This window comes from Malania oleifera, chromosome 5 (assembly GCF_029873635.1).
Source record: "Malania oleifera isolate guangnan ecotype guangnan chromosome 5, ASM2987363v1, whole genome shotgun sequence".
In the NCBI taxonomy this organism is placed as follows: Eukaryota; Viridiplantae; Streptophyta; class Magnoliopsida; order Santalales; family Ximeniaceae; genus Malania; species Malania oleifera.
In genome coordinates this window covers 15,229,859-15,242,604 of record NC_080421.1, presented here as the reverse complement: position 1 = coordinate 15,242,604, position 12,746 = coordinate 15,229,859, and the positions used below count along the sequence as shown (strand labels likewise).

The 12,746-nt window shown below is 34.8% G+C and overlaps 1 protein-coding gene across 1 annotated transcript; it reads right to left on the bottom strand.

The window, feature by feature from the left end:
* Positions 1-5,001: 5,001 nt before the first annotated feature.
* Positions 5,002-6,164, bottom strand: LOC131156145 (probable carboxylesterase 5). Its single transcript, XM_058109596.1, has one exon. The coding sequence runs from the start codon at positions 6,042-6,044 to the stop codon at positions 5,106-5,108; it is 939 nt and encodes a 312-aa protein (XP_057965579.1). The 5' UTR covers positions 6,045-6,164; the 3' UTR covers positions 5,002-5,105.
* Between the last annotated feature and the right edge of the window lie 6,582 nt (positions 6,165-12,746).

Here is a 12,746-nt window from a genome sequence, read left to right as displayed (position 1 = left end):
GTCGGCGTAGAAACTAACAAACTAATATCTAATGATTGAGTTTCTATCCCATAAAATTTAACAAATTCTCGTTTGATAAAAGAATGTGTCATCCCTAAATCAAACAAGGCAATAACTTTATATGACAATATTAAAATAGTACCTGTCATAACATGTGATACCTCGTGGTAGAAAGACTTAAAAATGTTACTACCCATATCAACAAGGTGCACATTTCTTTTCGGGTCCTTCCCATAATAAATCTACGGTTAAGCATGCTTGACTTGGAGTAATCTTGTGATGAGTGACCTTTTGGGAGTTTTCTCAAGAAGTGTGTGAGTGAGGACAAAACATATTGAAAAGGACACATGTTGGTTTGTGGGGCCAGTCATTAGTCTGATAAGGTCTGTCCCCTTTTTTCTGGTCCAAGTGGATGATGAGAGACGCAGTTCTCCTTGGTAGACTCAGGTTGAGATGTTACAAAATGGTATTAGAGCAATTACCCAACCGAAAGTGTGATGAGATCCACATCGCTTGGGTTTGGAAATGTGGGTTTGCAACGAGGACATTGCATTTTATAAGGTGGGGAGAATGTGATACCCCATGGAAGAAAGATTTAAAAATATTAGATGTTACTACGCATATCAACAAGGTGCACCTTTCTTTTCAGGAGTCTTTCTTCTAGGAAGTTTTGTAAGGAAGTGCGTGAGTGAGGACAAAATACACTGAAAATGACACATGTTGGTCTGTGGGGTCAGTCATTAGTTCGATAAGACACGCCCCCCATTGTCTGGTCTAGGTGGAGGAGGAAAGACACAATGCTCCCTAGCAGACCCAGGTTGGGGCATTACACGACATCTCCTACTGCCTCAGCATCTCCTGGTGTCAAAGCGTAGAGCCGTACTGGGGCGGTATTCCTTTGTTGGCCACCTCGGGGTTCTTGGTGACCTCCTCTATACGGTCTAGGAGTAGGCGTAATCGTTGGTGGTGCTTAGCATTCTCTTGCTATATGGCCAGGTTGATAGCACCGATAGCATATCACCTTCCTGACCCAACACTCTCTTGGGTGTCTCCAATAGCATCTAAAACAAAGAGGGGGCATCGGTCTGCCCTGTACTACTCGGTCTCCCATCCCTTTTCTCCAACCACCTCTACTATCCTACCTCCTCCATGACCCCTAGCTGGAGCCTGCCTAAAAATTTGAAGGCACAAGTCTCTTCCTTTGACTCTGTGCCACAATGCCTCTCTGTAAGCCACCCTTAATCACTGTGGCTCTATCAACTATCTCTGAAAAATTCTGGGCTCAGAAGCCTACAACCTGCTCATATAGTCCCTAACTTAGACCCTCTTCAAACTTCCTCGCCTTCTTTTCCTCACTTGGCACTAAGTAGGGAGCAAAGCAAGACAAATCAATAAATCTTGCGGCATACTGTTGTACCATCATATATTCCTCTGTCAAATGCAAAAACTCTGCCGCTTTCGCATTTCTACTAGTAGCGAGGAAGTACATCTCAAAAAAGTCTCCCGGAAGCAGCTCCACGTCATCGCTATAAGATTAGGTCTCTGCTCCTCTAACAGTTTCGTCGACCTCCACCAACGTTTAGCTTCCCTAGTCAACTTAAACGTCGCAAATGGCACCTTCTACTCATCTGTACATGGGAGAACTGCTAGCTTCTCCTCGATCTTCTAGATCCAATCCTCGGTTATAACTGGATCTGCCCCTCTAAAGAAAGATGGGGGATTCATTTGCATGAACTGCTATATCGTGCAGCTCTGCTCCCCTGAACCTCTAGCCATCTCTGCTATCACTTGCTAGGTGACGCTACATCAAGGTCTACCCCGCCTATACTGGAAGACCTGCCTCATCACCTCTAGCATGTGCACTACTACTCCCAGGCTCCATCCTGAAAATGATACAAAACAGTCTTAGCATTCTAACATCATAACACTACTAATACACTCAACAAACTAAAACCCATAAAATAATCTTCTATAACTATTCATTTTAACATCCTCAATCCCAATTTAAGATTCAGTCCTACCACTCAGAAACAAGAACCGATGATAATTTACTATGGTTTTCCTAAAGTCGTCACCCCAAGAAAATCACAAAAATAGCCACGGAATTCATGCCTCCAGGTCGCAAGATAGAATCCTAAATTTCAATCTTATCCTCCACAATGATTGACTCATATCCCAGTCTACCCATCCTCTACACTCATCAAAATCTACTCCTATACTCTGGTATTGTATTTTGCTATTTACTAAAGTCTGCAGAACCTAACAACTTAGGCTCTGATACCAAACTGTGATGCCCCAATTTTCATATCATTTATTTTTAAACAATAATCAATAAGGCAATCATCTGCCACGTCACAAACTTTGATACCATATCAACATAACTTGACCCGAAATATGGTACCGGGTAATCAAACTATCTCATACAAACATACCTAACAACAGAAGTCAAAATTTACATACCATCTAGAATTCACATACCAGAGAACTATCCATCCATACATACACATATCTATACACATCTACAAAATCAACAACATACCCTAGGGAATTACACAAACACATCCCCAACACAAAACACTTACCCTAACTATCAGGGTACCAGCTCCCCTCTATCTCAGAATTCTATCTCCTAGTCTATCATGGTTTCTTGAAATATTTAAATATTTGGGTGAAACACCTCTCAATAAGACGGAATAAATTATTTACAGTATATGACACATGAGTTTAGTTATATCATAATACACTCATTTTAATAATTATATCTTTTAAGAAAATATACAAATATGCACACATAATCATATAGTTATAAAACATAATTTTATAAGTTTTGATACCATTTCTCATACTCATACATATACAACCAATATTTATCAGCAAAAGTACCCGAGGATAGGGGAGATTAAACGCCTATACATGTAACGCCCCTCTGCTATGATATTGTTTGTAACCTTACCCGATTAATTCGAGTGTGACTACAACTGATACTTATCAGGGCACTCACCTTACTCAGTAAGCCCTCGGGCGGAGAGTTTTACTTCGCCTTAATTATTTTTTCCAGTAAATTTACACTCTTTCATTTCTCATTTTCATTTCACAATCTACCTCATAAGTGTCCACCAATAACAAATACACATTCTATCTGTAACTCATGGGTGCCCTGAGGATATTCACATCGTCATGCTTCCCCTCATGATCGAGTTGTACGGCCTGAAGGCTGGACCTTACCGTGGTTGGCCTACCCGGTTAGATCAAAACAAGGAATCTATCTATCTGTAGTATGATTGGCCTGCCCACTCCTGATCCAGACGCCATGTGACAACACTACCCTTCTTACTGGCTCAATCAACTGTCACGCCACACTCTCCACGAGACCGTGTGGTTGCACTATCACCTCACTAGCAATGATACCGTACTCTCTATCCAACTCCAGTTCATTAGGGTCCTTATTTCACATTTCAGTATTCACATTTTAATATTCACATTTCAGTATTCTCCTTTCAGTATGTTGGTTCATCTCATCACATCAGTAATATTCTCATCATTTTCTGTTTCATTCTCATCATATTAGTACATATTCCATCTCATAATAGTACAAATCTACATTGGTATATCACAATTCATGCTTGCTAACAACCCTAAATCCACGCCCCATGGCGTTCGAAACTCAAAACCCTAAAATCATATTTTCCCAATTCAATTAACTCAACCTTAGAATTATAATTATTTTAACATTTTCTACCTCAGAATTACAATTATTTTAACATTTTCTAAGTCCACACACTCCCATATAATTCCATCATCCTTACCCTAACATTTGTGTGGTGCTTAAGAAATCCAAATTAAAAATCTGCTTCAATTAAACTGACGAGGATCGAAGCTAAGACCCTGTGGTAGTGTCCAATTGTCGATTTAGTTAAAGATTTAAGAAAAAATTGAGAAGAGAGTGAGAGTTTATCTTACCCTAAGAGTGGTGCCTACGACGCTCCTACGACAAATCCACTCTAGTTAAAATGTTGGTGGCCGAGATAGGAACCCAGTAATATTTTCAGTTTTTCGATCAGCCGAACATTCATTGAGGAAATAAGGAGAAAGAGAGGGAAGGCAAGGAGAGAGAGAGTAGAGATAAAGCGTTGGCGGAGAGAGCTTCTTTGCTCTTAGTTTTTCTTCTAGAAGGATCTTTGATCCTTCACGTAAAGAGAGAGAGAGAGAGAGAGAGAGAGAGAGATATATATATATATATAATATTATAATATAATTAATTAATAATTATTATCATTTAAAAATAATTTATTAATTAATTATTATTATTATTTTTTACATTTCTGTGCATATCATTTTCTGAGACGTACATATGTGATAGGATAACTCCTTGCAATAAAGAAGGGAACCATTAATTTATTAATGTGTATAAATTCTCTCATTAAACTCGTGGTATATTTCCATTGTTTGATATATATATAGGGGCCATTTTCTAATTTTCAAACTTTACTTTTACACTAGATTGTATGGGTGGATCTTATATTATATGTGTTATATGCCATTGGTACTTTGAATACATTAACTTTTTGACAAATAATACCATAGTACTAATATAAGTTAAAATACACTGGATCATTTTTTATGAGATCACTCATTTAATTTAATGTACAAGTCAAAATCTTAAGCATGCAAAATACATGTTCTATGTACAAAATTATACCTAGGAGTCGAATATCATAATGCTTGACTCTAAGATTTAGTTCAACCCTATGTGACTTTTGGAAAGAAATTTATGAAATGAACATATGAAGTTGAATGAGATTATTATAAATTTTAGTTTTTATTAGATAATTTGATTCTATAGATGTCCTTAATAATTTTTTAATATTACAAAATTGCCACTCACCTTTCTCCCCCTCTTGAACCAATATTTTTTTCTAACTCAAATCAAAAGCTCAGGGCCCAAATTTGTAATGATATTGTTTTAAAAGAATAATTTTTTAATAAATAATTTCATAACTATTTTAAATCATATTAATCATATTTATTAATTCATAAAATTTATTTAATAATATTAAATTTAATTTTTGATATCCCCACTCAAGAAGAAAAGAAAAACAATACCCCTAATTCATGAACGAAGCCAGTAGATTCATCATCTTCGCCGCCTTCTCACTCTCCGGCTTGAACAGATGGAACACATGGTCCTCCCCCTCCTCTTCCGCCACCTCCACCGTCCCTCTCCACCCGCTCCTCCCCACTACCTCCGCGTAATACCTCCCAACCTCTCTTAAAAAATCCTTCTCCGCCACGCACACCAACACCTTCTCTCCCCCCATCCTCCCAACATCCCCGTCCGTCGCCGGATTTATCCGCGGGTCGTCGCTCCCGCTCGTCCCCGGACACACGAACCGCCACAGCTCCCCCGCCTTAGCTCTCCTCCCGTCCTCATCCCCCGCCGCCTCCATCCCCAAAAAATACGGATGAACCAAAACAATCCCACGGATCCGAATTCCGTCGGGTCTCTCGCAGCCGACCTGAACCGCCATCCGGTGGGCGATGTTGCCCCCGGCGCTGTCTCCGGCGAGGAACACGCGCCCGAAGTCAGCGTAGTCGTTGAGCCAGGGCTCCGGCCCGGACCGATTGGCGTGCGAGGCGACCCACTGGAGGGATGCCCAGGAGTCGTCGTAGGCGCAGGGGAGCGGGTGTTCCGGGACCAGTCTGTAGTCGACGGAGACGACGACGGCTTTGGATTTGGCGGCGAGGGCGTTGAGGTAGTTGTGGTAGAGCGGGGAGGCGGCGGATTCGATGCAGAAGCCGCCGCCGTGGAAGTAGATCAGGAGAGGGAGTTTGTGAGGAATGGGGTTGTGGGGGAGGTAGAGCCTGGCGGACAAGGGGATCTGGGGAGAAACGACGACGTCTTTGGATTGGACGTTGGTTTTGAAGTCGAGAGGGGAGGGAGGGACCGTGTCGGTTCCCTGGAGGCGTTCGAGGCGGCCGTCTTTGTATACTCGGACAACGAGAGGGAATTCGAGGACAACGTCGGAGCTTGCTGGTGAAGCCATTTGCAGGGAAGATAGACGGCAGCAGGAGGACGAAGAAGGAGATGTGTTCTGCTCTGCTCTGCTATGGCGTTACAGCTTTACTTATGTGTGATTCAGGGGAGGGAATGGAGGTATATATAGAGAAATTGTATGCCTCCAATAGATTCATACGTTCATTAATATTGAACACGTCACAAAATATTTGAATATGTGCTACAATGTGGGCCCGGGGGGGGGGGTGGGTGGGGTGGCGTGGCGTTGGAGGGGGTGCTGGCGTGGAGTCGGTCCATTGCATCAGAAATAGAATTTAGAAAGCAGCTGTGAAGGAGGAAAGTAGTCTTCAATTCACAGATGTTCGTCGACACAGAGGAGCCATGATTGACTCTCTGCCTGTTCAAATGCAGTCTGAGAGAGGGAGAGTGAGAGGGAGAGGGAGAGGGAGAGAGATGCGTCATTCAATATCACTGTTCCCAATTAAAGAAGCATACATACGATAACATGGAGAGTTTTTTCCGGATTTATCTTCTTTTTTTTTTTAAATATATTAAATAATTTTTTTTTTGAAAAAATATTTTTCAAAATAATTCTAACATAATTTCGTTACTTGGTACATCAAGATTTAAACGAACTTTGAACGCGTGACAAATCTCGCTGGTTCATCTAACGAGATTTGTTTTAGAATGTTTAAATGATTAATTGATTTTGTATTATCTTTTCAAAAAATAATTATGAATCAATAAATGCATAGGAGTTTGCAAGTGAGACATTTTAGGAATGTCATTTAATTTTTTTTTTAATTGGAGTTTACAAATATAAATGTATATGCATATGTAATTTTTTTTGTTCACCTTATTTATTTATTTATAATAATAATTAATTAAATAATTTGAGTAAAGAATCATTTATTAATTTACATTTTCACATAGAATAAATTATATTTTTGTAAATTTTGTTTTTAAAAAAAATATTTTTTAACTTACTCAATAAAACTTAATTTAATTAAGAAAAAGATGTTTATGATGCTTGAAAATTTTAATTAACTTTCTACATTTATTTATTGTATGCGTAAAATAACAAATTTATCCGAAGGATTTGTTGGTAGCTAGAGTTCCTATGTCATAAAAAAAAAAAAAAAACAAGAATGATCTAACGTTTGGTTGTAAAAAACTAATTAAGGGTAAAATTTTTATTTAATATATAAAAAATAAAATGTGAATAGTCAATAATATTATTTTAGAGTGACAATAATATTTCTCTAAAAATTTTGAACCATTATAACTTTCACAACTTTTATTATATTTCTATATTGTTCCGCCTTTTTCCAAAAACTATACATTTGTTCCAATAATTAAGATTTGGTGACGAACACTCTTCTTCTACTCAGTCAATAAGTAAGAAAAAAATGATTCAATATTTTGAGATTTTGTCAAAATTTTGAGATTTCATTTGTATTTGAGAACACGATTGAGTTTGTGTGGATTTAAATTAAATTTAATATAATTTTGTATTGTATTGTATTTAAATTCATATATGATTATTTAAAGTGCCAAAAATATAAAATAATGGTGAGACAAAATTGTTCGAGGTCGTGAGTCGAGGAATTTCATACTCATTATTCACAGATGTAAATAATAAAATATAAATATATTTAATTATTCTTAAACTTTCACAATAATATTTAATTATTTTGACAACTTATTGTTAGAAATTTTTATATCTATAATAATTTTTTTTTGGATTAAATCATTCATCTTGTACACATTTTTTAATTAAAATCAAAATAAAATGATCATATGAATTTAAATATAATTAAAATAAAAATATGCATAATTTTTTTTAAATAAAAATAATAAAAGCCAATTTCAAAATATTTTTCACTATTTTTCAATTATCGTGTATAATAAGATTGTTATTCTAAAGGAAATTTTGAAAATATAACAATTAAGTAAAATTATTAAAATAGTATTAGTTTTCTTAGTTTGTATTTTACAATTTTATTATTTTCATCATATTATTTTATTTAAATATGAAAATGAACATTTTTAATTTGTTTTAACTTTACAAATATTAACATAATTTTGCAGAAATGTTGAACAATATAGAAATATAATAAAAATTGTGAAAGTTATAATGATTCAAAATTTTTAGAGAAATATTATTGTCACTCTAAAATAATATTATTGACCATTCACATTTAATTTTTTTATATATTAAATAATAATTTTACCCTTAATTAATTTTTTACAACCAAACGTTAGATCATTCTTTTCCTTTTTTATTTTTTTAAATTAAAATGATAAATTTGTTATTTTATGTAGGGGTGAGCAAACGGTTGGTTTGACCAAATTCGGGTAATTAACCGAATTAACCAAAAAATTCGGTTAAATAATACCATTAACTGAACCGACCGAATTGGAGGAGGAAACCGAACTGAACCCAATGGGTAATTCGGTTAAGTGAATGGGTAATTCGGTTAACTGATTTTAACCGAAATTATTTAAAATTGATTATTATAAAAAAATTAAAAAAACCAAATCCTTATTTATTAATTTTATTAATAAAAATAATATTTTACCATAGAACAAAGAACCCAAAACAAGAAAAATGACGACAACATATAATAATAATAATAATAATAATAATAATAATAATGACGAATATAAGCAAACTTAATTAAACTCCTTAATGCACTTACAAAACCAAATTTGTTGAATAATCTGAAGGTCGTAACTATTTACACTAAAACTAAATTACTCATCCTAAATGCAAAATCAACTTCAAAGACAAAACATATTTTCCATTCTTAACTTTCTAATAATTTCTACCAGAAATTAAAAATGAAGCAGCAAAAATGTCGATAAATGCGAACCCAAAAAATGCAGATAAATATAATAATAAAAGTGGAAGAAGAAGAAGAAGAAGAAGAAGAAGACGAGGAGGAGGAGGAGAAGAGGAAGAGTTATTGGGGTCCAGTTTTGCACGGTGAGGTGGTGGATGAGACGCTGAGGGTTAAGAGGCTGGACTCTAGAGAGCCGAGTTGCAGAAGACTCGAAGAGGCCAGAGGGGATTTGCCGACTCCGAGAGGTGGTCCGATGGAGAGCTGCGGGCCTGCGGCCTACGGGGCAGATCGGCAGAGCGTAGAGAAAGTGAGAAACCTAGCCCTAACTCTAATCCCCAATCCCCACTGTGAACGAAGCCTTTTTCCCCCCAGGCCCCAAGCCCGACTGCCATTCACTGCCCGACCCTATTATAAATTATATTAAAAATGTAATTAATTAGTAATTTGGTTAATCGGTTAACTAATATTTTTTTTACCATTAACCGAACCGAAACCGATTAATCGAAAGTTTGTAGAATTCTAACCGAACCGACCGGACCGGGTTTTTTACCATAATCGAACCGGCCAATTTCGGCCGGTTAATCCGGTTAATTCAGTTTTCCCCGAATTATGCTCACCCCTAATTTTATGCAAACAATAAATAAATGTAGAAAATTAATTAAAGTTTTCAAGCGTCATAAATGTCTTTTTCTTAATTAAATTAAGTTTTATTAAGTAAGTTAAAAATTATTTTTTTTAAAAGACAAAATTTACAAAATGTAATTTATTTTATGTGAAAATTTAAATTAATAAATGATTATTCCCTCCAATTATTTAATTAATTATTATTATAATAAATAAATAAATAAGGAGAACAAAAAAAATTCCATTTGCACATACGTTTACATTTGTAAACTCCAATTAAAAAAAAAATTTAAATGACATTCCTAAAATGTCTTATATGCAAACCCTTATGCATTTATTGATTCATAATCATTTTTTGAAAAGGTAATGTAAAATCATTTAATCATTTAATCATTTCAAAGCAAATCTCGCTGGATGAACCAACGAGATTTGTCACACGTCCAAAGTTGCCTTATTCATGCACAATAAATCTTGTTGGACCAAGTAGCCAAGTAACGAGATTACGTCAGGGTTATTCTGGGAAATATTTTTATAAAAAAAGTATTATTTAATATATTTCCCAAACAATATATTTTCCCAAATAGATAACTTTCTTTTATAATTTTTAAATGTGCACTTTTTTTTTTTGGTAAAATAGGACGGCATCTCTTTTTTTTTATTAGAAACAGGACTGGCTCAACATTTAGACAACTGAGGTGCTTGCATAGGGGGCCAAAAATTTTGGGGCCCCCAATTTTTTTTAATATAATAATGTTAATATTATTTAAGGAATTCTGTTTGGTGAAATTAATTTTAAATAAAAATAAAAATAAAATAAAATATTAAGGACTCCTAATAAATCATTGTATTTGGTCAAATTAATTTTAAATAAAAATAAAAATTAAACAAAATATTAAGGATCCCTAATTAAATTATTCGCCTAGGACCTCATATTGTGAAGAGCTACTCCTTATTAGAAAACTTCCCACTTATGATGAAAGAATTTTTTTTAATTACCAGCTTGAAATTTAAAATTTATAAATAACTTAAAGCCATATAAATAAAAATAAAATGTGTAAGTTTGTATGCAAAAATGCCTAGTGTCACGGGTATATGTTGATACGGGTCTACGTGACAAACTCTCACTTGGTACAAAGTGAGTCCCCCCACAATGCCATCTCTAGTGAACTCTTTTTTTTTTTTTTTTTTTGATATCGCTAGGTGTCCTCAGCCGGCATCTACCAGATTACCCTGGGATGCAACACAGCCAAGACTAATCCCGCGCCCCGTGATTCTGGCCCCACATCACCACGAGGGAGTAAATTCAGGAGCCCAAGGGAAGGCTCGAACCCGGGAGGCGCAAAGGCTGACCTCGTGAGAGGCACTCCCAGTGGACACCCTTGCCACCTGAACCATGCCCTGGGGGCATCTCTAGTGAACTCTTGCTAAGTCATCTTCATGTCATTGTGAGCTTGTGATACATAACATAATTCCTATGTGTGAAACTCAATTATGTGGGTACTATATTATTTTTGTCGACCTCATTTTAATTGTAAAGGTAATGAGATATGGAACATCAAAATATAATTTTTTTTTATTGAAAGATAATATTACATTAATTTCAGTAAGGCAAAGAGTTGGGCGCGATTTTTTTTTATTCTTTTGAGGAGTACAAAATTAATTATAAAATGTTATGTTAATATTATGATCCATTAAAATTAAGTGAATTTGCTCGGGCTAAATAATGTCTAATTTATGTGGGTTTTCTTTTTGTACAAAAAATATTTCGAAGAATGATCTCTTCGCGTAATGTGAAAAATGTGTCAGTACTACTCACGTCAAACGACTCAAACTATATCTCTTACTTGTATAAGTTTAAATAGTAACGTGACATTTTATATTCGGAAGTTTTATTTTTCCGTAAATAATGTGATATCCTCCAATTATTGGTTCCAAATTATATATGGAGAAACTGTATCTCATAAGTTCTTTTTTCTTTTTTTCCCACACATTATATAAAAGACTAGATTTCTAATTTCGCTTAAATTCAACAACTACGTATAACTAAAATATCACTTGAGATGTGTTCCTTGAGATATTAATTAATTTTTTAAGATAATAAATAACAATTATATTTTTATATTTTACTTTTAAAAATAATTATGCTTAATGGATACTTTGTGAAAATTAATTTTGATTATGAATAATTATGTATGGGCATGTATATTATATATTATCGTACTAATTAAATAAGGGAAATAACTACAAACATTTATAATAATTTTTTAAAATATTCTTCAATTTTATAGATTCTTTTTTAAAATAAAATTTTTATTTAACAATAGTATATCATGATTTTAAAATTTGGACTAAAATGGCTGGTCCAACCAAATTAGGCTAGAATAATGCGAGTGATCTCATAAAATATTAATAGCACAATTTGAAGCTAACCCGGCTAAACTTGGCTGACTTGGTTTAACTTGGTCAAATTCGGTAAGCTGAACTCGTTAACCTCTATGCTCAGTAAAAAATAAGTATGTTGGAATTAGTATGATTCCAAGAGGGGGGTGAATTGAGTTTTAAAAATATTTAGGTTAATTTAAACATTTACACTAATTCACCACAGTTCAAATCTCATTCAGTATAATAGCGTGTATAAAAAATGATGAAACTATATATTCAGACATACACGTGCGACATATCTCATTTAACTCAAATGTGTGCATGCAAATAATTATAACAAAAAATAAACAAGCATACACATATGAAAATTAAAGTGCAGAAAGTGAATGAGATAAAGAGAGAGAGAGAGACACGATAATTGTAATCGAGGTTCACCCAAACCAGCTTACGTTCTCGCTTTGGGCATACCCCCCAAGGATTACACTATCCCTGTTCACTTAAATGGGTGGAGCAGAAACCGTTTACATCATCCACATACGAGATGAGGAAAACCCTAGTTTAATTACAAGAATGAGTCCAACTTGTCCTACTAAGACTCCCCAGTTCAATTTTCATACTGAACACAATCAGTCTCACTTACGAGGCCAAGACTCCCTAGTTCAATTCCGAGCTGAACCCAATCAATACAATAAAAACATTTTCGTACATATTAATATGCTTCTAAATACAAGCATGGATATACACGTTTAAGTTCTAACAAATGCATTCTCTAATGATATGAAATATGCTCAATAGAGAAAGAGTATTTTTCAAAATAATATTTCAACCTTTGAAAATAATTTGTACGATGAACACTCAAAAGTTTTGACCCTAACAAA

Coding starts and splice junctions, on each gene's coding strand:
- LOC131156145 (XM_058109596.1), bottom strand. CDS start 6,044: ATGGCTTCACCAGCAAGCTCCGACGTTGTCCTCGAATTCCCTCTCGTT.